The sequence below is a fragment of the Pelodiscus sinensis genome, chromosome 15 (assembly GCF_052426305.1).
Source record: "Pelodiscus sinensis isolate ZL-2025 chromosome 15, ASM5242630v1, whole genome shotgun sequence".
Taxonomy (NCBI): domain Eukaryota; kingdom Metazoa; phylum Chordata; order Testudines; family Trionychidae; genus Pelodiscus; species Pelodiscus sinensis.
Window position 1 is genome coordinate 23,895,264 of NC_143066.1, and position 24,975 is coordinate 23,920,238.

General features: G+C 40.5%; 2 protein-coding genes across 13 annotated transcripts in view; one reads left to right on the forward strand and one right to left on the reverse strand.

The window, feature by feature from the left end:
• Positions 1-23,194, forward strand: part of ACSM3 (acyl-CoA synthetase medium chain family member 3) — a 52,306-nt gene extending 29,112 nt beyond the window's left edge. For 3 of the 8 annotated variants that reach the window (XM_075899432.2, XM_075899430.2, XM_075899431.2), the window contains 10 exons: positions 1,669-1,812; positions 4,027-4,183; positions 11,451-11,530; positions 13,307-13,430; positions 13,886-13,966; positions 15,686-15,787; positions 16,989-17,116; positions 17,253-17,352; positions 18,633-18,752; positions 21,523-23,194. In XM_075899432.2, the coding sequence (XP_075755547.2) occupies positions 1,669-1,812; positions 4,027-4,183; positions 11,451-11,530; positions 13,307-13,430; positions 13,886-13,966; positions 15,686-15,787; positions 16,989-17,116; positions 17,253-17,352; positions 18,633-18,752; positions 21,523-21,618 (1,132 nt within the window). In that variant the 3' untranslated portion in view covers positions 21,619-23,194. Of the gene's footprint in view, positions 1-1,668; positions 1,813-4,026; positions 4,184-11,450; positions 11,531-13,306; positions 13,431-13,885; positions 13,967-15,685; positions 15,788-16,988; positions 17,148-17,252; positions 17,353-18,632; positions 18,753-21,522 lie in introns of those variants that run through there. The other 5 variants (XM_075899433.2, XM_075899434.2, XM_075899435.2 and 2 more) reach the window with 5 other exon arrangements.
• Positions 22,937-24,975, reverse strand: part of ERI2 (ERI1 exoribonuclease family member 2) — a 40,104-nt gene continuing 38,065 nt past the window's right edge. For all 5 annotated transcript variants that reach the window (XM_089782306.1, XM_075899428.2, XM_075899429.2 and 2 more), the window contains one exon: positions 22,937-24,806. In XM_089782306.1, the coding sequence (XP_089638432.1) occupies positions 23,454-24,806 (1,353 nt within the window). In that variant the 3' untranslated portion in view covers positions 22,937-23,453. The remainder of the gene's footprint in view (positions 24,807-24,975) is intronic.

The following is a 24,975-nucleotide window of genomic DNA, read 5'->3' on the forward strand; positions in this document are numbered from 1 at the left end:
GTCCGGGTGCCTGTGGTCTGCTGGGGGCCGTCCCCAGCAGACCACAGGCACCCAGACTGAAGCCGCAGCCGTGGCGGGGTCCCTCGCCTCTGAGGCTTTGCCAGAGCAAAGCCTCAGAGGCGCGGCACCCCGCTGCCGCTGCGGCTCTGCTCCCCGTGTCCCTGGTCTGCTGGGGGGGGGGGCGCAGCTAGTGTGCTCCCCCCCCCCAGCAGACCAGGCTTTTGTTTTGGACTCTGGGGCAGAGCAGCTGGGGCGCTGCGGATTGGTCCTGCAGCGCCCGTGGGCACTACTGGACCAACCCGGCAGCACCCCAGCTGCTCTGCCCCAGGTCCTGATTCAGCCGCTGCTGGTCAGTTTCAGCAGCGGCTGAATCAGGACGTCTGGGGCAGAGCAGATGGGGTGCTGCTGGGTTGGTCCAGTAGCACCCCAGCTGCTCTGCCCCAGGCGTCCCCAAGTCAGCTTCTGCTGAAACTGACCAGCGCTGACTACAGGAAGCCCGAGGCAGAGTTGCTCTGCCCCGGGCTTCCTGGAATCAGCTGCTGATCAGTTTCAGCAGCAGCTGACTTGGGGACGCCTGGGGTTCTTAAGTTGATTCTGTATGTAAGTCAGAACTGGCGGTCAGTTTCAGCAGTGTCTGAATCTGGACGCCAGTTCCGACTTACATACAGATTCAACTTAAGAACAAACCTACAGTCCCTATCTTGTACGTAATCCGGGGACTGCCTGTAAATGGCTAGCTCGGTGTTGTTAGCAAAGAACATTGGCAATGCTAGTTTCTCCCATACTACCTTGCTAATACAATGGGACTAAAAAGGGATAGGATTAGTTTTATTTTCTTAAAGGGGTGAGGCTCAGCTATTAAAAGCCTGAGAAATGATGTGTGAGATAACATTGATTCCGTGAGCCCAGTTCACAAAGGTGTGACTATACTGATAAAAGACTCTCAGTCAGTTCTTTATAATTAGGCTAACTTTTCCCTAGAATAGCTCACTTCCCACTCCTCCTAGCTCAGCAGTGCTTACTGATATTGTGGATGGGTAGAGCCAAGATCCTCTCCTACTTCTTTCTCTGGCATAAGGCTAGGTCACTACTGAGCTCTAAGGATAGGAGTGTGATTCCCAGCTTGAGTACACATAATCATGCTAGCTTTGGTTGAACTAGCATGCTAAGAATAGAGCATAGCCACTGAGGCACAAACAGTGAGATGGACTAGTGCCCATCAGAGACCTTAGCCACATACTCAAGTAGCTACCCTAAAATTCTATTTTAGTGCGCAGAGCTGGGAATTACATCCCCAGCTCCAAATGGAGATATCCCTTTTAGTTTATTACTATCACAAGATTTTTTTAATTAAAAAATTTTAAATGCAGATAGCAAGAGTAATAAAAAAGGAGAAAACATAAATGTAATGATTGAGGGGTTTTTTAAGCTAGATCTCATGCCATCTGTCCCATTAATATGCAGTTAAGTTCTGTGCATTATCCTTGATATGTAGTCACTCTTCTCTAAAGATAAACCTTACTTTAGAAGGAAAAAACTTACTCCCTTCGGTGCAGATAAGCACCATCTTTTGTAAATCTGCAAGGAGTTGTTTTATTTGAACATCATCTGGGTTCCATAAGTTACATTTTTTAACTTACTTTATTCACCATTTTGTGTTTTTTAAAGAAATGCTAAGGCTGATCACAATTGTGTGACCACAAGGAGTCAGGATCCAATGACCATCTTTTTTACCAGTGGTACAACAGGGTCTCCAAAAATGACTGAACATTCATACAGTAGTTATGGCATTGGACTGACAGTAAATGGAAGGTATGGATCATAACTGTTTTAAACCACCTGGGTATTTCTTCAAAAAGGTCACATAGCAGAGGTGAAGGAAGCATAACATTTCACTATTATCTCTCTCTCAATAACTTAGAAAATAGGAAAGTTTCATTTGCAAGTCATGACAAGATTATTGTTCCAGGAGACAGGAAGTAATGTGAATAGCTTCATGAAAGCACTGGTGGATAGTTGTTTTTCTCATACAGGTTGAAACTCTCTAGTTACTTGGGATCTGACAAGTTCTGGACCACAGAATTTTCTGGACCACAGGAGGTCAATGTTGTCTAGCAGCATTACCAACACTTCCATTGCTTACAGGGCTGTTAGAGGACATTTAGGGGTAAATTAGAGCTAAATAACAGCACAGAACACAGAGCTAGGACTGATGGCTGTAAACAAACTTTATGGGACCATGGGAAATTTGGCCACACCAATGAAAAGTAGGGATGTTAGATATCCTGTAATCGAATAGTTGTGTAACCACGTGAAATCTTAGCAGTTACACGACAATTTGATAGTCCCCAAAGGCGGGGGCGGCGGCCAGCATGGGCCCCACTCCTGGGAAGCCCCCTGCCACTCCGTGCTGCTACCTCTATATCAGAAGCAGCAGCGCAGTGTGGCAGCAGCTCTTGTCTTCAGGGTCTGAGCTCCTCATGGACAGAGGCTGGTCTGCATCAGCAACCCCTGTCTGCAGGGAGCTCGAACTCCCCGTGGACAGGGGCTGCTGCCATGGATCAGCCTCTTCCCACAGTGGGCCCAGGCTCACTGTGGACAGAGGCTGCTCCATAGGATGCTGGAGCAGCTTCTGTCTGCAGGGAGCTCAAACCTGCTACAGACAGGGGTTGCTGCTGCAAACAGAGGCTGCTCCGTGGGATGCTGTAGCAGCCTCTGTCCACGGGGAGCTTGGATCCTCTGTGGACAGGGGCTGCTGCCGCAGACCAGCCTCTGCCCGTGGTGAGCCCAGGCTGATAGAGGCAGCAGCGCAGGGAGGGGACGGCACTGCTGAGCTGGTGTTGTGGGGAACCAGCTTTTAAGCCAGCTCCTCTCAGCACTGGTTCCTGCCTCTCCCCTTGCCCCCTGCCTCTGTAGGAGACAGCAAGGTGGAGGGCAGACAGGTTTGTGGAGCCTGCATGCTTTGAGAGACTGCTTGAAAACCAGTTTCCCGCACATTGGCTTCAGCCTGCCCCCCTCATCCTCTGCGCTGCTGCTTCTCTATCAGAGGCAATAGCACAGGGGTGGAGGTGGGGAGATTGATCCGGTGCTCATGGGGAGCCTGCTTAAAGCCAGCTCTTCATGGGCACCAGCTCCCACTCCCCCCCATTCCCCGCCTTGCTGCCTCTGATATAGAGGCAGCAAGAGTGGGGGGAGAGTGTGTTGTCAACAAGATTAACCAATAAGTCAAGACTCATCAGTTAATTGTGTAGTCGACTACACGTTGCCATCCCTAATGAAAAGTGGACATCCAGCTAACTAAAATAATTCCAGATGATGGATATTTCCGGACCAGAGAGTTCTGAACTAGAGAGGTTCAACTTGTATTAAATGAAAATCCAACACTATGTAGTAAGGGGGGAACCAGCCTTTTCTACTCCATCTTCAAAGAAGATTAGATTATTTATAAAGCATCTAAAAGTAGTTTTGTAAAGAGAGAAACTTTGTGGTTTTATATGGTTTATAATGGCATAGATTCATCACAGTATATGAGAAATGCACTGAATATCTCTCACAAAAAACAAAATAACTTTATGAAAGCTTAAAACATTGTAAAGCCTGCACTGATTCATGGGATATTTTACTTTGGGAAAATAACATTGATACTAATACATTCCACTGTGACTGGCAAGTAATCACAGATAAGAGAACACCAAATAAAAAGATAAGTAAAATGAGAAATTCTTACCACATTAAAAAATCCCCAAACTAAATCCCTACAATTTCACAAATATAAATTCAGGATTCTCTGTCTTGAGACATCATAAGCCTTTTACTGGTACAATTTTTTAATGAAAATTGCAAAGCTAATCTATAATAATGACACAGTGGCCATGTTTGGTGGCTCACTCTTGTTTGGGGTTTTAGCTATTCACTAATCTCATTTAACACAAGACAATGACTGTTTGATCCCAGTAATATTTTTATCGTTATCATTTTTGTCTTTATTCTATTTTTTTAAAATTTCCACACATTTTTCTTTACCAGGTACTGGCTGGATTTAGCCTCTGCCGACATACTCTGGAATACATCAGACACAGGTTGGGCAAAGTCAGCTTGGAGTAGTGTCTTTGCACCATGGATTCAGGGGGCATGTGTGTTTATACATAGTATGCCACGTTTTGATCCAATCACTGTTCTAGATGTAAGTGACAAGAACAATGGTATTTTTCTAACAGCATGGTTTTCCTCGCTTGGTGCTTTTGAACAGATGTTCACCTCTCTTACTGTACAGCAGACAGCATGCTGTCTAGCCTGCTGCCCTTCACCAAAGAGGTCACCAACCACATTTCAGTAGTAATATCTACTATATATTTTACAGAGTTTTTCTGTCTGCTTGATCAAGAACTTATCATAAATGGTAAGAGTTAGGACCACCACATTCAGTATATAGCTTCCTCATCTCATATCTTAAAGCAACATAAGGGTATGGTTGTGCCTGAAAAACAGGATGTGCCTGGAATTGGATTGTTTCTCATAAAACCTATCAATCAACCAGAAAAGAGACAGAATCACCAAAGCAAGTATAGTCTTCACTATTGACATAACTGAGCAAATGTTGAAAAAGATTGAACCAAGATGGGCCAGAAAAATAGGTTGAACCTGGAATAGGATTGTTTCTCAATAAACCTTACAGAAAAGAGATAAAATGGAGAAATTTGGAGTAGTGTCCTGTTTTCGCACTACCAATTAATTTATATAGGTCCTGATACAACAAGTTGCTTAAGCATCTGTTTATCTTCAATTAGGTGTTTGAATCACATTGACATCAGAGGGATTTAAGCATGTAAGCGACAAGGAAGGGTAGAAGGGAGAACAACAAAATAGAGACAATGGATTTCAGGAAGGCGGATTTTGGTAAGCTCAGAGAGCTGATAGGTAAGGTCCCATGGGAATCAAGACTGAGGGGAAAAACAACTGAGGAGAGTTGGCAGTTTTTCAAGGGGACATTGTTAAGGGCCCAAAAGCAAGCTATTCCACTGCTTAGGAAAGATAGAAAATATGGCAAAAGACTGCCTTAGCTTAACCATGAGAACTTGCATGATCTAAAAATAAAGGAGGAGTCAGGATGAATGTTCCATTCCTGCAAATGGATGGAACTGCCTATATACAAAGGATGAATATAGGCAAACAACACAGGAATGCAGGGGCAAGATTAAAAAGGTAAAGGCACAAAATGAGCTCAAACTAGCTACAGGAATAAAGGGAAACAAGAAGACTTTTTATAAATACATTAGATGCAAGAGGAAGACCAAGTACAGGGTAGGCCCACTGCTCAGTGAGGAGGGTGAAACAGTAACAGGAAAGTTGGAAATGGCAGAGATGCTTAATTACTTTTTTGTTTCGGTCTTCACCGAGAAGTCTGAAGGACTGCCTAACATTGTGAATGCTGGTGGGAAGGGGGTAGGTTTAGAAGATAAAATAAAAAAAGAACAAGTTAAAAATCACCTAGAAAAGTTAGACGCCTGCAAGTCACCAGGGCCTGATGACATTTCGAATGTCTTCATTTCTATCCCTCTCTCGAAAGAAGGTGCAAGTGTAGACATACCCATAGTGAATACTGGTGGGAATGTGGTAGGTTTAGAAGAAGTTAAAACCAAGGCCTGATGAAATGCATCCTAGAATACTCAAAGAGCTAAAAGAGGAGGTATCTGAGCCTTTAGCTATCATCTTTGAAAAATCAAGGAAGATACGAGAGATTTCAGAAGATTGGAAAAGGGCAAATATAGTGCCCATCTATAAAAAGGGAAACAAGAACAATCCAGGAAACTACAGACCAGTTAGTTTAACTTCTCTGCCAGGGAAGATAATGGAGCAAGTAATTAAGGAAATCATCTGCAAACACTTGGAAGGTAGTAAGGTGATAGGGAACAGCCAGCATGGATTTGTAAAGAACAAATCATGTCAAACCAATCTGATAGCGTTCTTTGATAGGATAACGAGTCTTGTGGATCAGGGAGAAGCGGTGGATGTGGTATACTTAGACTTTAGTAAGGCATTTGAAACGTTCTTGCATGATATTCTTATCAATAAACTAGGTAAATACAACTTAGATGGGGCTACTATAAGGTGGGTGCATAACTGGCTGGATAACCGTACTCAGAGAGTAGTTATTAATGGTTCTCAATCCTGCTGGAAAGGTATAACAAGTGGGGTTCTGCAGGGGTCTGTTTTGGGACCGGCTCTGTTCAATATCTTCATCAACAATTTAGATATTGGCATATAAAGTTCGTTTATTAAGTTTGCAGATGATACCAAGCTGGGAGGGGTTGCAACTGCTTTGGAGGATAGGGTCATAATTGAAAATGATCTGGACAAATTCAAGAAATGGTCTGAGGTAAACAGGATGAAGTTTAATAAAGACAAATGCAAAGTGCTCCACTGAGGAAGGAACAATCAGTTTCACACATACAGAATGGGAAGCGACTGTCTAGGAAGGAGTACGGCAGAAAGGGATCTAGGGGTTATAGTGGACCACAAGCTAAATATGAGTCAACAGTATGATGCTGTTGCAAAAAAAAGCAAACATGATTCTGGGATGCATTAATAGGTGTGTTGTGAGCAAGACATGAGAAGTCATTCTTCCGCTCTACTCTGCGCTGATTAGGCCTCCGTTGGAGTATTGTGTCCAGTTCTGGGCACCGCATTTCAAGAAAGATGTGGAGAAATTGGAGAGGGTCCAGAGAAGAGCAACAAGAATGATTAAAGGTATAGAGCATATGACCTATGAAGGAAGGCTGAAAGAATTGGGTTTGTTTAGTTTACAAAAGAGAAGATTGAGGGGGGACATGATAGCGGTTTTTAGGTATCTAAAAGGGTGTCACGAGGAGGAGGGAGAAAACTTGTTCATCTTGGCCTCTGAGTATAGAACAAGAAGCAATGGGCTTAAACTGCAGCAAGAGAGGTTTAGGTTGGACATTAGGAAAAGGTTCCTAACTGTCAGGGTGGTCAAACACTGGAATAAATTGCATAGGGAGGTTGTGGAATCTCCATCTCTGGGGATATTTAAGAGTAGGTTAGATAAATGTCTATCAGGGATGGTCTAGTCAGTACTTGGTCCTGCCATGAGGGTAGGGGACTGGACTCGATGACCTCTCAAGATCCCTTCCAGTCCTAGTATTCTCTGATTCATGTGCTTATGTGCTTTGCTGAGCAAACTTACAGTTAGGGCTTCTAATTTGAGGTTTTTGCCAGTAAATGAAGATAAAACACCTTTGATTTAAAAAAAAAAAAGGTATTAATATTTATCTAGTAAACACCAGCAAAAGCCTGGAAATGCTTACATGTATCTAAGGGCTTGTATGCATGGAACAGTCATGGACTGTGGAGCTGAGATTTCTAAAGTACACTAACATATTGTGCATTAATTGTCTGTGCAGATTCTACCTGTGCAGACTAAAGGGTTCATGTTAAGATAGTGCTGCTTGAAAGAGTACTATGTTATTATAGTAGAAATGGAAAGAAGGGTCCGGGGTGTATATGTCAGAACTTTCCTGAGGGTTGAGATACTGTGGGGGCTGTTGCAGACAGAACTCACCCTGCAGTAGGCGCTCTTGTCCCACAGGGCTGGGCCCAACTCCCTTCTGTGTGCATTGCAAGCTGGTGCACACAAGGTAACAGCGCCACTCAGATTTGGCTCAGACATTTTTTTTATGACAGAGATTGCCAGGCATATTTGAGAGAGGGATGCTGCAGCCCCATATCTCAAATAAGAAGGCTACTCACTCAATTTGGCCTGTCTCACGCATCATCTTGCAGGGGCAAATGAGCCAAAGCTGAGTAGCATTGTGACTGTGCCCCATGTTGCAGTGCCCAAAGCAGAGAGCTGGGCCCAGGCGGATGGACACAGCTGTCATTTCCAAGGATGCTGCTTTTAAAAATGTTGAGTTATTTTACCTTTTGGAAAATAAGGTGGCGTAGCACTGAGTAATGTATATAGTATATGTGACTCATTGCCATATATACAAAGAGCCCCCCCAAACCCTGATTTTGGACAGCTACAGAAAACTAAAAAATTGTTAAAAATAAATCCTGAAAAATGAAATTAATAATCCCCCAAAACAAAACCCTCGTTTTAGTACATGATCCTGCTAACATTACTGTTCAGCATAAAATGAAGCTTTTACATACAAGCATTTGCAGGAATGGAACCATAGTTTATAAAGCACTTTTGGATCCTCTAGTTTTATTATTATACAGTGAATGACAGTAGTGGATACATGAGCATCTTGTATGGCAGTGGTTTTCAAACTTTTTTCCCGTGACCCAGTTGAAGAAAATTCCTGATGCCCATAGCCCAGCATACTTTAATATATAAAGGAGAATGTTTGTAAGTTTGTGCACTAATAACTTGGACACTATAAGAGTTACCACAACCAAACTTTGCATGGGATAACCTTTCATCCAAGAGAAGGTTTTAAGGTATTTTTGGACCCGATCAGGGTCCTGCCATGCCCCCCACGGCATCTGTGGCCCCGGGCGCGATCTGGGGCACCCCTCCCATGTGTAGCCTCCCAGGACTCGCCCCCTCCTGCCCGCGAGGTTACATAACCGACCCTCTTCTCCCCTCTCCTCCCCCCCACTGGCACGCAGTGCCCTCACCCCCATGCGCACAATGGCTCGGGCACCCGCCCTGCCCCAAGCAGCATCTGCAGCCCTGGGCGCAAGCTGGGGCGCCCCTCCCACGTGTAACCTCCCCTCCATCCGGGGTCGCTCCACACCTCCACACACCCCACTCCAGAAACCAAAACCAAAGCCAGCCAGCCTTTCTGCTCAGCTCCCTGGGCTTATCTGAGCAGGACTCCATGTGCCTGCTGCAGCGCAGGGTCCTGGTTCAACTCTCGATGCATTACACTGCAGTGAAAGCAGCTGGCTGCTGTTTGTCTGTGAGTGGGGCTCTTCTGTGTCTGGTTCCAGCCATCGGGGGGTTAGACGTGAGCTCTGAGCGTTTGCTTTCCAAGGCAGGGCAGGTGGATCCCTGAGCCAACTTTGCAAAGAGAAGTCCCCTTGCTACTGGCTGCATTACTGTGTACTGTTCTCCTGGGAGCTGGCTGCTCCGTCCTGGGGGGAGGAGGGTCCTGCTGCTTTTAGAGGGTCAGGTGTGGGCCAGGAGCAATCAGGCCCCAGGGTCTGTGGCTCTGTGGATCCCCTTGCTCAGGGTCCCCTCCTTTCCTAAATGTTCTAAATTTTGTTCCTCCGGTTTCCCGAGCAATGCCGGGTAAGTCCAGCTAGTTATATATATTTTTACTAGAGTGCAGGCTCTAGGTTGGGGCTGCGGGGATGAGAGGTTTGGAGTGAGGGAGAGTATGGGGGGTGAAAGCCAGAGGAGGGGTTTGAAGTTCAGGCTACAGGCTGCTCCCGTCCCAAGCACTGGCTCCACACTCCCATTGGCCAATTCCTGGTTTGTCTCTGGGCATTGTTAAGCAAAAATGGACAGAGCTCATTTTGGGCTTGTTTTGAAATGGGATTGACTTCAGTTTTGGCTTGTTTTGCTTTTTTATCTTGTGAGAGTTGGCGACTCACCTCCACCTAGGAGCGGGACCTGCTGCTGACTACTTCCAGGGCAGAGCGTGGGTCGCTGTGCCTGGACAAGCAGGAAGCTGGTCTTAGCACCTCCACTGGTTACCTTGTCACCTACAGCAAGGTGACCCAGGGCCTATATTGCCACCACCCAGTACTGGGTCACAACCCAAACTGAAAATCAGTGTTGTATGGCATTTCAATCACATGAACTGTAAATATTTTAATACTGAAAATGGAGATGATAGAAGATTGAGTTTTTTAACCTTATAAATAGGAATTGGCATTATATTATATACTACCTTATACATACAACTTTGGATGCTGTGAGAAATCACCAAGCATATCATTCACTTGACTTGGGACATTCTATATTCTGTTACTGTGGAAAACACTAACTACTATCAGAATACTTGCGGAATGTTATACAGATGATACCTCCGGCTCTAGTTGTTTTTTGAGTAATAAGAGCTGTAGCTGCAAAGAAATGCTTTGAAACAAAATGCAAACCCTTCTGAGACAAGATGCTTGCAACATGACACTATAAAATAAGTTGCGAGGAATCCTGTGGCACCTTATAGACTAACCAAAGTGTTGGAGCATAAGCTTTCGTGGGCATATGCTCCAACCCCTCAGACAGAGACCTACACTTACAAGATCTTCAACAAGCATTCTGTAAACGACGATACCCACACGAGGAAGTGAGGAGACAGATTAACAGAGCCAGATGTGTACCCAGAAGCTTCCTGCTATGGGACAAGCCCAAGAAAGAAACCAACAGAACACGACTGGCCATCACCTACAGTCCTCAGCTAAAACCTCTCCAACACATCATTAGTGATCTACAACCCATCTTCGACAATGACCCCTCACTTTCACAGGCCTTGGGAAACCCACAGAAAACCCGCCAACCTGAAGCATATTCTCACCAGCAACTACACACCTCACAATAACTCTAACTCAGGAACCAATCCATGCAACAAACCTCGGTGCCAATTCTGCCCACATATATACACCAGCAACACCATCACAGGACCTAACCAGATCAGCCATACCGTCACTGGTTCATTCTCCTGCACATCTACTAACGTAATATATGCCATCATGTGTCAACAGTGCCCCTCTGCTATATACATCGGCCAAACTGGACAGTCCCTACGTAAAAGAATAAATGGACACAAATCACATATTAGGAATGGCAATATACAAAAACCTGTAGGGGAACACTTCAGTCTCCTTGGACACACAATTGCAGATCTAAAGGTAGCCATCCTGCAGCAAAAAAACTTCAAGACCAGACTTCAAAGAGAAACTGCTGAGCTACAGTTCATCTTCAAGTTTGACACAATCAACTCAGGATTAAACAAAGACTGTGAATGGCTAGCTAACTACAAAAGCAGCTTCTCCTCTCTTGATATTCACACCTCCAGATCAGCTACTAGAAGTGGACCTCATCCTCCCTGATTGGATCCACCTTGTCATCTCTAGTCTGATTCTGGACTGCATATTTATACTTGCCTCTGGAAATTTCCACTACATGCATCTGATGAAGTGGGTCTTTGCCCACAAAAGCTTATACTCCAACATTTCGGTTAGTTTATAAGGTGCCACAGGACTCCTCGCCGCTTTTGCAGATTCAGACTAACACAGCTACTCCTCTGATATAAAATAAGTTGCAATTTTAAAGAAAAAGCTATTTAGATGAGAAAGTATATATGACTTCAACATATATGTGTTTTCAAGGCTTGACAACATTACAGTCATGTGTTTATTAATTGGTTGGAGCTATTACAATGTCCACATTTAGGTTTCCTTGAGAGTCAGATAAATGTGGGAAGCATTGTTACTTTAGGGTGCAACATTCAGACAGTTTTTTATTTTAAATTCTCTAGACACTGTCCAGATTTCCTATCACAGCCTTCTGTTCTGCTCCAACTGCCTATCGAATGCTTGTGCAGCATGATCTGACCAGGTAAACAATTATCAAAATATTTCATATTTGATCTTTGTATTTTGCCAAAACTGCCAAATACTGCTTTTAATTTGGTTAAATTACTCAAGGTTTACAACAGAACAGATATTTTTTATGTCTTAAATTTTACATATCTACTATATATTTGTTTGTGTGTCAGAGCATGCATTTGTGTTTGTCTGTTCAAGAACTCCTCCTAAATGGTAAAAGCTAAGACCACCAATTCAGTAAGCAGTTCCCTCTCATCACAACTTAAAACCAAGATAAGGGTTTTGTTGTGTCCGGAAAAAAGGCTGTATCCGGAATGGGATTGCTTCTCATAAAACCATACAAAAAAGAGACAGAATCACCAGGTAGATGAAAGGAGCTGGCTGTGGACATGCCCCCTGATTCATGAATGCCCCAGCCCCAAGCCTCCCATCCCGCAGGTGCCCTCTTGCCCCAAGGCAGCCTGCATACTGAACCCCTGACCCTCCCCACCAGAACAACAATTTAAATGAAGAAAATTAAAACTTGTTTGAGCTAACAACCTGAGCAATCCTAGGTAAATCTTTGAGTTAGAAATAAATTCAGAATACCATAATATCAGACATGGAGATAATATAATTTAAAAAGCAGGTTGGCAGCACTGACAATACTTCAAGTACTGGAAATACACTTTTATAATCAAATCTTCAAATCTTAAGCTTTGTTTTGTAGTCCTAGTTTACCGGAAGACCATGTAACAGGACTATCAAAATATTTTTCCCTATGACTGATGTACCTGGAATACAACATACAAGAGTACGTTTGTAGCAAATCAGTCTGACTGAAATGTACAAGGATTAGTGATTCTGACAATGGTACTATGGCATGAATAAGCTTTTGAGAATATCATTAGAGCTGAATGCCAAGATTCTTCCGTATTTTAAAATCCAATTGGAAGTTTAGGCTAAGAAAGACCATTTTACCTTTAACGTCATGTAAAATACTGAACTTGCGGTCTTACATGTATTCTTTCACAATGTGCCAAATTTATCTTCAGTTTAGCTTCATGCAATTACATTAAAATGAACTGGGCTCAATAAATATTTTATATACTGTAGAAATTATATACAAGCAAAGAAAGTAGATCAGCCAGTTCTAGTCACCCTTTCTAGATATACAAGATCAAGGTGCCATTTCATGAAATTGGAAGGCAGCAAATTGAGTTTCTGATCCAGATGGGTGATTTCACAGGGATATTGCATCTATATAGAGCCCTACTGACTTCAGAAGAGTTGTATGTGGGTACAGGCGTGCTGTACACAGAGCTTCAGTGAAATTGGTGTGGCGCCTCATAAGCACAGGAATCTGCTCATGTGGAGTCACTTGCAGGACTGAACCATTAAGACAAAAAACAGTAGCTACTTTTCATGCAATCAACAATTTGCATGTGGAACTCATTGCCACAAGGTATTATTGAGATTATGAATTTTAAAAAACCCTTTATATTGCTATAGATATGAGAGAAGCCACAGCTACTGTAATGAGGCTTTAAAACACGTGCAAACGAAAAAGAAGTTCTGGAAGGATATAAACCCTCATGCTTCAGGGCATAAACCAACACAACAAACCATGCGATTAAAAACCTGACCACCCTCCCCCACCCATTCCTTTGGAAAAGCAACTCCATTTGGCACATTTCTACTAAAAAGCTATACAAAGAATCAGATCTGCTTTTTATATGTATTTCCTTACTGTGGCAGTTTTAACTCCTTTAAAAATCGGTTTATACTTTTTCTCTTTCATACAAAGCTATAAATTCAAGAGCCTGCAGCACTGTGTGAGTGCAGGAGAGCCAATCAATCCTGAAGTGATGGAGCAGTGGAAAGAGCAAACTGGGCTGGATATCTATGAAGGTTATGGCCAGACAGAAACGGTACATTCCAGGCCCGCATGCAGGAATTTCTGTGGGAGAGGGTGCGAGCCTTGGGAGGGGCTGGTGGCTGCCCCACCCCTGCTTCTGGGGAAAGCGGGGACTCAGCCTTAGCCTGACCCTGGCCAGCTGACCCCCTGGGACAACACACTGCTCCTACCTTCCCCCGGCCTGCTGAAGTACAGGGGAGGGAGGCTGCTACAGCTGAGCTTTAAACTTTTAATTGTAGACAAAACCTCATATTCACTTCAATTGGACCTATATGCATAACTGTGAGAGTAAAATTTGTTCCCTAGAAGTTTACTCAGTTTATGTATGATAATGAAGTGTTCATTGTTGTTTCTGAGAGGTTGCTATGACTGTAAATGTCTTTGCCAGTCTAGTTGAGTATATTAAATATACATTAAAACTGAAAAGATGGGATGGCAGAGTTTACTTTTAAAAACCTTTTGGTGTAGGTGTTGATTTGTGGAACTTTCAAGGGAATGAAAATTAAGCCAGGTTCAATGGGAATGCCGTCTCCAGCATATGACGTCAAGGTATGTGCATTATATTGATAAGCCCTACTGACCTTTTCCTCCAAGCATGAAGGTATTGAATTTTCCTGAAGGAGGCTCAAGCAAGTTCAGGGAATAGGAGGAATTTTTCTACCTGCTGAATCATTTTCAGTTTAGATCTCCAGAAAGTCAGATTCCTCTTGCATTATGCAAATTTTCATTAGTTTGAGAAATTTCTTGCTGGGTCCAAGGTGGAAACAATCCAGGCCTGCTGACAGCAATTCAGGACCCCAGGACCTAACAGTCAGTGGGCTCCCATGCATGCACAAGCTGTGCGCACCCACATGGACACAGTTCACCTGGCAAGTACCCAGCTAGCTGCCAGCTGCACTGTTGGTTGCATCCTTCCAGTACAGCCAAGGCTTCCACATGCCTGCCGCAGCTGTCTTTGCCACTGCTGGTACAACCTTGTATGCACCTAGGAGCTCTGCAGCCTGCCTGAGTGATTTAAAAGGGCCCAGAGCTCACCAGGAGGAGCTGTGCAGGGGAGGGAAGCGCCAGGCCCTCCTGACCCTGCCCTGCTTCCCCGCCCCCGCTGTAGCTTACTGGTATTTGAGGGTTTCTCTGAGACCTGAGTGGAGCTGCAGAGGTTGAAAACCTCCTTCCTGCCCCTAGTCTGGCAGTAGGGAGCCTTCATTAGCTGGCTCCTGCTGGATGTGAGCTTGGCAGGGGGAAGGGGTGCAGGAAGAAGCCCTGCAAGTCTCAGGAATACAAGCACCTGAAAATTTGGTTCCAAAATTAATTCCACACATGGATGAAAAACATTAGCCGGGAACACTGCCCTCAAGCCCTTTTTAAATCACTCGGACTCCTGGGCAATTGCCTCCTTTGCCTCCACCCTGTCAGCAAATTGAAACAAGCCAATCAGTAGGGGAAACCAAAAACAAAAACAAAACCAGGCTGCTTTCAATAGTTACACCTTAGGGAAGAATGATATCATCACTGAGAATCTCTCTAGAAAAATACATTGAACTATATATGTGTGCTTTGAGTGACTGCACTAGATCACTACACCAGTAGGTGTCAACCAGGGCTATGCACTCCTGTGGGTATGCCTTCTTAGAGGGTACATCAACTCATCTAGATATTTGCCTAGTTTTACAAGCTACGTAAAAGCACTAGCAAGATCAGTACAAACCAACATTTCATAACGAGCTTGTTAATACTGCTTTGTATTCTATTCTCTGAAATGTAAGTATAATATTTATATTCTAAATTATTCATTTTGCAATCATAGGGTAGAAAGGAGAACATAAGGCATTTTTCAGTAAATAAAAGGCAAATCAGACTTCTAAAATGTATACAGTAATGTTGTCTATTGGCCAGACCGGAACTGCAGGATCAAATTCCAGCACTGCCTTGCTAATGCAGGCAAGTCTTTGGGCAACTTTCTGTGCTTCGTTTTTCCTACCTGATCACGACACTTGCTATATTATTTTTTGCTCAGTTGGGTGTTACTAAGCTAAATTGAAGTTTGCATAATGCTTTGGAATCTTCAGGTGAAAGGAACTATGCAAAGTACAGTGATTAGTATAATTCTGTTTGATTTGGGAGTAGAAGCTTCTCTTGCTGGCTGCAGTCACTTCTATTATTGACTTTTATAATTCAGTATTTCAAAATAAACATGCAGGTTTTGTTTAATGAAAATTATAGTTTAAATTAAACACCAGGGTAACACTGTCTATTTTGTTTGGGGTATAGATTGTAGATGACCACGGCAATATTCTTCCTCCTGGAAAAGAAGGAGATATCGCCATCAAAGTAAAGCCAACAAGACCTTCTTGTCTTTTCACTCAGTATATAGTAAGCAACTTAACAAATGTCAATTGTAAAATTGTTAAAAAATTATTTATTTCTGAACAAAAATAACATTCAATTATTATTCACCCCCTGAAACACAATTCTCCTGATTACAAAATTAGACTTTATTATCTGTATTGGTTAACATCTAGAGATTCCGTTCCCATTGTGCACAGCGCTGTGCTAACACAGAAAGATGATACAAATCTCTTCCATATAGGCTGTATCCCACAACCGTTTACAAAAGCTAAACACTGCAACTGAATGGAAGTGAGATTTATTTTCAAACCAGATTTTCACTAAAGTGAAAAGCTACTGGTTCCAGATGGCAAGTGATGCAGAGGTGAAGGCTGCCACATTGACGGGGCCCATTTTCTAGAAAAAAATTAATATGATATTTAACTTTCCTTTCCACCATATAATGTAATAGTAGATAAGAAGCAACTTCCTCTTTACTACTGTAGCAGAGTAAATTAAATTTAAAAGGTATTTTCATTTATTAAAACCAATTGTGACCAGGCTCTCTCAGCAGGGCAGTAAGGGAGGGGAACAAAACATTGCCATTGTTTAACCCCCTCCAGCTAATCGAGGAGTCGGTTTAGTTTGCTTTAGAGAGAGCTGCATCTACCCCTTCATTAGCTAGGATTCGTCACCCCAAAACAAATCTTTTTTATTTAATAACTGGGGAAACAGGAGAGGGAGGCACATAGACAAAAAAGGAAAATAAGGATTGGGAAATCTTCCCTCAAATCAAATTAACACTACATAACAGACTGCTCAGCCCATAATCAAAGTTTCCTAATATTGTGTGTTAAGCTGTATATTTTGTGTAGTTCATTATGATTAAAAACACAATTCTAAAACATAGTCAAAGACATAACCCACAACAATTATATATTCACTCTACATGTTGACTTTCTTTTTTAATTTTCTGTGTTATGGGTATTATTCAATTTACAATTATAAATCTGAATAATGTTTGAAAAAATGTTTTCTATTCATGTTGTTAAGCCTCTGCTGGAATTTAATACATATCCCTCTCATATGGAATACTCAACAAAACTGAGGTTTTGCATGCTAAATTATGCTGTAATAAAATCAAGTGCTGGAATTAAATTAAACCAGTTTCTTACATACCTCAGAGTATAATTTTTTTATTTGCAGGAAGGTTAATGTTTGTCAAATACAATTTAATGTTTACTAGGATGATCCAGAGAGAACTGAATCAACATTACGAGGAAATTTCTATATCACCGGGGACAGAGGGATTGTGGATAAAGATGGCTATTTCTGGTTTGTTGGAAGAACTGATGATGTCATCAATTCTGCTGGGTAACAATTTGTGTGTGCATTCATTACAATGGTAGGACTCAAATAATACCAAGGCACAGCTGAATGTATGTTTTATATGCACACATCACCATCTCATAAAATATATAATAATAAAAGACTTTTCTTCATTTTAAAGATATCGTATTGGACCATTTGAAGTAGAAAGTGCACTGATAGAGCACCCAGCAGTAGTAGAATCAGCTGTTGTCAGCAGTCCAGATCCCATCAGAGGAGAGGTAAAAGACTTAGATAAATTATATGCTTGAATTTCATTATACAAATATGCATTTTAAAAAACCCTTAACCAGAGTCCTAAGGCAACTGGCTACTCCAAACAGTTGTTGAATTGTTCCATTCATATCAAAGCACTCAGCAAATTCTTAATAGTTTCAAAGGGGTAGCCATGTTAGTCTGTAACTTACAAAAATGAGTAGTGTTTGTTTCCTCCCCTCCCCTTCTCTCTCTATATAGACACACACAGAGACATGAGCTTTCGTGGGCAAAACCCTTTTCTTCAGATGAGTGTAGAAAAGGGGGGGAACCTCCACATTTAAATGTAAAGGTTCCCCTTTTTTGTCCACCCTTTTTCTCTCTTCATCTGAGTAAGTGTGTTTTGCCCATGAAAGCTCATGATACTATTTAGATATATTTTGTTAGTCTCTGAAGTGCTACAGGACTACTAATTTTTTTCAAATTCTTAATGTTCATCTAGGCCAGTGGTGGGCAAACTGTGGCCCAAAGGCCACCTGGAGCTCATTGGGATTGTACATGTGGCCCGCAAGACATTTTGTTTACAATAACCCATATGTAGATTTGCCAGGTTCCCCTAGTTTTTGCCCATGTAGGTTTTTCCTATTGGTATTACTAAAGTGACATGCGTGTGAAATGAGGTCATGCTAATTGCACACAACATTGACTGTGCTCCCTCTGCATTTAGCACTGCCATGGTTCAGTTGGCGTACCCTACAAATTTTAGGTATGCAAGTGCAGTTAGCAAAACTATCCTATCCTGAGAGACCATCTTCATTGTGAGAGTCTTGTGGCCCACTGAGATGGAGGGCCACTCATGCCTACTTACTAGCCTAGGTTGCCTATCACTGATCTAGAGAGACAGTAGCTCTATAGGGGCCATCACTGCATGGCAAAAATTGACTGCAATCCTCATTACAATGAATACGGAGGTGCAGCTCACAAAGGCCCCACATTCCAAATCTTCATTTGGAGCATCCATACTGCTTATACAATTTTTAATGGGGACTTATAGTCCCTATAAGTTGCAATTGTAAATTAAAGATAATCCAGCTGCAATTTACTCTATTTCCTTCATATTACACATATGGCCAGCTGCTGGACTTAGACAAATTGTTAATATTGCACTCAGTTTGATAATGTTTTCATATAAACACTGTAAATTAGTTACTTTGTAATTTGTCAGCAAGTGAATTTTGTTAAATATTAATTAGGACCTTGTACTGTATTGTGTGGATATTGTTTCATCAACATTTAATCTTTTAAGGTAGTGAAAGCCTTCATTGTTTTGGCATCTGACTATGTTTCACATGACTCTCAAAAACTGATTAAAGAGCTACAGGATCATGTTAAAAAGGTCACTGCCCCCTACAAATATCCTAGAAAGGTAAGTGCTTAAACATAAGTATTTCAGATAACTACTATTAGTCAACAAGTGGCACAAGAGGACTTTCATGTGCAAAAGTTTGTTATCGTACACCCCCCTCCACACACACAAATCAGAATCAGTCTTGCGAGGTTTAGATTTCTATTGGTAAATATCAGAAAAAAATGATTTCACTGTACACAAACCAAATGAAAACCCCATTTCCATTAACAATCTAAAATGTAAAGATCATCAAAGAAACAAAAACGCTGCTTGAGAACTTAAGATTTTGATTTAAGGAAAAGTTTTTTAATCACAACATCTCCTGTAATTAAATAATTATTGTCCAATTCCCACCATAATGTCCCACAATTGTGAAAAAAATGTAAAAATCAAAACAAAAAGCTTAAAGCCGACTTTTGTGCACTGTGAAAACGGAAATTGATAAACATTGAAAAAATGCTTAAAACTAAGTATTGATATGTTAAAATTATAAAAAAATAAAAATCAAATTCTGCTATGCTTAATCATAAGACTCTAAACAGAGGACAGGTGGGAAAATGTTTATTCTAACATCTCACATTTTCAATGTTTATTTTTAGCAAACATATGATCTACCCTTTGCAGGTATCAAAACCCAGAAAAATGGATTACAGACAGGGGAAGAGCATGAGCAGTAGGACATAGAACCCCGAAAAAAATACACTTGGGAGCTGTGGTTCCACTGTTGCCTCAAAATGACAGCATGCCTATCTTAAATAGGCTTTTTTAAAATTATCCTTTTGCCCTCTGCAAATTCACAGAATTTAATTTTTGCTCTACTGTAAGGGCTAAGGGATATTTGAAATAGAAATCTTCACCCTTTGCCCCCTCTGCTACATTTAATAGGTCAATAGTAAATATGTTTGAATTTCATAGCTCTATTTCCACTTCATATTGAAGAATTTATAACAAAGTTAAATTTGATTCTGTGGTATAGAAATAGTGCAAAGAAATCCTGTGCTACAGACTCTAGAGCAGTGTTTCTGAAAGTGTTCTGCGAAACCACCTTGAGAAACACATTAATTGGCTGCCCCGGTTTGTTTATTTACTGGCATCACGGCCATGGAGCTTCGCAGCTCCCTTTGGCTGTTTTGTCCTTTGCAGCCAAGGGGAGCTGCGGGAAGCCAGTAAATTTTTTATTTTTGCATTGAATTAATCTTACTAAAGGGTGCATAAGGCTCATCCTTTAGCTCTTCTACTGCATGGAAAAGGCAGACCACTTAAAGTTCACAAAGTGTTTCAAAACTCATGGCATGGCCACATCTACAGACCCGGTAGATGGTGATAGAGATGTAGCCGTGTTAGTCTGGTGTAGCTGAAACAAAATACAGGACTATGTAGCACTTTAAAGACTAACAAGATGGTTTATTAGATGATGAGCTTTCGTGGGCCAGACCCACTTCCTCAGATCAAATAATGGAAGAATGTATCCTTTGGTATATATGGTTGTGACTATTTTCTTCCATTATTTGATCTGAGGAAGTGGGTCTGGCCCACGAAAGCTCATCATCTAATAAACCATCTTGTTAGTCTTTAAAGTGCTACATAGTCCTGTATTTTGTTTCGGTAGATGGTGACGCTGAATGATTTGTCATAATACGGACTTCCCAACCACAGACCACCCTCAGGATAACAAGGACAGAAAAGCTGCAGAGGTTACTGAAACCCGAAACTGAAAAGTAGCTACAGAATAACCAATGGACTCTCAGTGATTTGCACAGACTAAAAGGGGCTCCTGTCCCAAAGATCTTCCCAGCACAAAGTTTAGTTATTCTAGCTGGGTCCAGGGAACAAGAGTTGCCCCTCAAAAAAACACATTATTAAACAAGGAACATTTATACTAACAGTGCCAGAGAGATGCACAAATTAATTATTTCAAGATGCATTGAAATATAATTGGTTTATATTTTATAACTATAAAATCTACCAACTGTTAATCCAGTTTTGGAATTGTTTTCAAAATAATAATTTTATGCAAACTATATATTTTCGTATGACAGGGAACCATCTAGAAAAAATAGTTTCCAGTGTAAAATATACGACACTAAGGCTACGTCTACACTGCAGTGCTATTATGGGATACTGGAGGTATCCCAAAATAGCTATTGTGTGTCTTTTGAGCATGTCCATTATTTCGAAATATAATGGGCTTGCTATTCCGACATCCTTGTAAACCTCATTCCACAAGGAGTAAGGCACATTTTGGAATAGTGATTTATTTCGAAATAAGTGCTGCATAGACAGCACCAAATTTCAAAATAAACTATTTTGAAATTGACTCGAAATAAGCTATGCAATTTGTGTAGCTCAAATTGCGTACCTTATTTTGAGCTACAGGTGCAGTACAGATGCATCCTAAAAAACAGAATTTTTAAGAGTTTAACACTAACGTTTCAATACATCATGAACATCAGTTTATTCCTCATAGGGATGGGCTACAACAGAGTTTTAAAAGAAAGTCAATGATATTTAATAAACGAAATAATTATATATATATATATATATATATATATATATATATATATATATATATATATATATATATATATATATATATATATATAAAAAATCTATTTTCCCTTTGCTAAACTTTCCATTGCCAATACTTTTATTTATTTACACTCCTTACAATAGATCCTATGGAAAATGGAAAATTTCGGGGGCAATTTAATGTAGAGCACATGTAGAGCAGTTTATCTACCTCTTACTATATATTGTATTAGTTGTAATTTATTATCTTTTCCAATAGGTGGAGTTTGTTCAACAGTTGCCAAAGACAGTCAGTGGGAAGATCCGAAGAAATGAATTGCGCAAGGAGGAGTGGGAAAAACTTAAAATCATCTAGTCTCCATTTTCCATAATTTGTTCTTACAAAAATATTGTATATTGCTGACATGGTGCAATATTTTGTTCTCTTGACATATTATAGATTTAAATGATAAATTTTAGAGCATTATTGTACATTGTATGCACAACTAAAACTTCACTGACTTCAAGGAAAATGTTGGCTATGAAAGCAAAGCAGGTTTAGATATTTGGTGAGAATTCCTTTTCCATTTGTTCGATGCCTAACGAACTTAAAAGCATTTTGTCATAATTAAAAAACTTAATTTTGCTCTAGTTGTCTACATGTAAAGGCATATAGAAAAGAACAAGTGTGCCTAGTAGTAAGCCCCAAACCCATCTGCTTCCAAAACTCTAATCTTAGCACTACAATGAACTAGCTATTAATTAGAAAAGCATGCTGGAAAAAAAGATATGCAAACACCACTTTTTATTGGTATAGCTAGCATCTTCCAACTCAAAGTTCTTATTAAACGCTGAAACTGGCTATTTCAAAATAGTCCACATTTCCAGGCAGGTCCCTAAACATGCTGTTAAGTTCTGACAGGATAATACCAGGATCAATGATTGCATGTCTAGCTTAAATAAACCCTACTCCTGCTCTTCAAACGTTTACATCCAACCTTCTGGAGCAAATAAGTTTGAGTATACTTGCCTGCATTCAGTTCCTCCTGTGTTCTGGGCAATCAAGTTTAGTTCAAGGATTTCCTCTCTGTGTTAATATATTTATAAAAAAAAAATATCACTTTAATAATACCAGAAGGAAAAATAAGCTGCATAAGCAGTTTTCTGTATCTGTTAGCTTTAAATAATACACACACACACATTTCTGCTCGTGGCTTGCATGCTTCTGGTTCACAGCTATCGGTTGTTTTTGATTCATCCTTTCTACTACAACACTTCTCTATCATACATTTTTAATGCATCCATCAATCTGGAAAACTGGTAATCTCGGGAATATGCATAGATTTCCAAGTTAGTGACTATGCTTTTGCTTCTCAGCATTCATATTACTGTGAAGTAAGCAGTGGTTGGAGCAGATATCTTAAAATATTTTCCCTAAAATTTCCATTTAGAATAGGAAAATCTTCCCAATATTGAGTTTTCATTATGAAAATCCTGGAATTTAAGTACTCATTTAGTGAAAGTGAATAGATTTACAAACAAGGTAATCTCTGTTATTAAATGAAGTTCAAGTATCTGAGTATCTGTTTTAACACAATATTTGACTGTCCCAGATACTGTGATAATGATCATCATATGAGAATAGAAAGAAATGTTATATCAACTGACACATTAGCAGTTTTGCTATTAAAAAGTTTATTTACTCAAAATATCACAGGAATTTACATTTACCTATATTTCATTTCAGTAATAAAGACTGCATAAAATAATTTTAAAACCATAATTACTACTTGAAATATTTTTCAGAAAGGGTTAAAGACACATGCATACATTGTAGAAGGTTAATTATATATAGATGTATTTTTAGAAAAAAATGTCACAAACAAAATGTGTATCACTAACACTGATATTTAAAGATCAAGTTTGTAAAAAAAAAAAAAAAAAATCTAAAATGCCCGATAAGAGAATAAAAATATTAAAACTTGGTAGGCTTGCTGCTTATACTTTGATGTTAGCCACACTAATCTCCTTAAATTTTCTCGTTATTGTGTCCAACTGTTACCACTTATGCTTCACGAGTTTTCATTTTTAAGTAAGCCCAGTAGTATCATTTATGCCCAATCCTGTTGAAACAGATATCTGTGGCATCATTTGCTTATTTTCTGTGAACACTTATCATTCATTAAGATTTGGACAAAAATTAATTAATATTCAAGTTCTCATAGAAGGTCTGAGACCTAGATATTTCCTGTGAGAATTTCCGGAAGAATCTGAGTTTATGCCAGGAGATGTTAAACCAACTGTAGTAGTAGAATGTGTAGAGATAGTGTTAGCAGATTTTTCCTTTAGAAGTACATGCTCCCACTTGAAATATCCACAGCCTCTCTTCTTCCCTTCATGTTTTCCAGCAGGACAACTATAAAACACTTTGCCATAATTTGGACCAGCACTGGACACATTTAGTCTTTTAGCTCTTCGGCCACAGTTACATAAGGGAGGAGTCAGTTTTTCACTTTTCATAGCTCTTAAAGATTGCTTCGGACTCACTGTGGTGTTTAAGATAATAGAAGGTACTTTGTATGAACTTGAACTTCTCGAAGGTAGGGGATGATCAGAAGATGAAGCTACATCTTCATGCACAATGAATGCCTGTTTTTTTGATGGAGGCAAAGATTTTGGACTAGATGGTTTCCTCTTAGGATTCTGAGAGAAAGGGGTGGAATGATTTTCAGTCAACACTGCACTTGAAACATTTACCTTCACAGATGGTAACTTAAAGGCAGAACAGTTTAAAGCTTGCCTCTGAACTATTCCTACATCATAGATAGTAGTATTAGGACTTTTGTACACAATAGACTTAGAAGTCTCCAAATGTTCATTGGATTTCTCCAAACATTCAAAGTCTGAATTCATCATAGCTGGTTCTTTCAAAACCACTGCTTTTTCAGAGACTGATAAAGTCTTTGTATCTGGGTCATCTTTAAGCTTCACAGAGTCAGTATTTTCTTGATGCTGTGATTCTGGTATTAAAGCTACATCTTCCCAATCAGTCAACATAGATAAACAGTCAGAACTAGTACTCACATCTACATTAGAGATATTAACAGAGGAAATAGTAGTGGAGACAAGCACTAGCCCTGAACCAAGTACTGAAGAGCTGTACTTGGAAGCAGACATAAGTCCATTATTTAATCCATTCTGGATACCTGTTAGTAAGTTACAGTGAGAAGTCTGTAGCTGTCCAAATGGAACAGAAAGTCTGTCAATATGTGGAGACAAGCAGCTTTGAGTTTTACCACATCCATCAATCTTTGTACTGCTTCTAGCCCCAACATGGACATTTGCAGTGGAATTTGTAGAACTGGACTGTGGCTGTTCTTTTACCTTTCCAACGGAATTTATAATCATTTTATTACATTTCTTGAGTTCATTCTCAAATAGGCAACTGCTATTGCAAATTCCATCTTTGTCTGAAGTTTCAGCGTCATCATTACTTCCCAATGTATTCTCTTCAATGGGGTTCATATTCAAAATTCTGGACACTGAATTCTTCTTTGGCTGTACCTAGGAATTCCATAAACAAATCCAAGATTTTGAAAAATGGGTGTAAATAGGTTTTAGAGAGCAATGTATGAGACACATGAAAAAGTCTGCTGAAGATGATTTATCATGAGCTTTCGTGGGTACAACCCACTTCTGCAGATGAAAAAAGTGGGTTGTATCCATGAAAGCT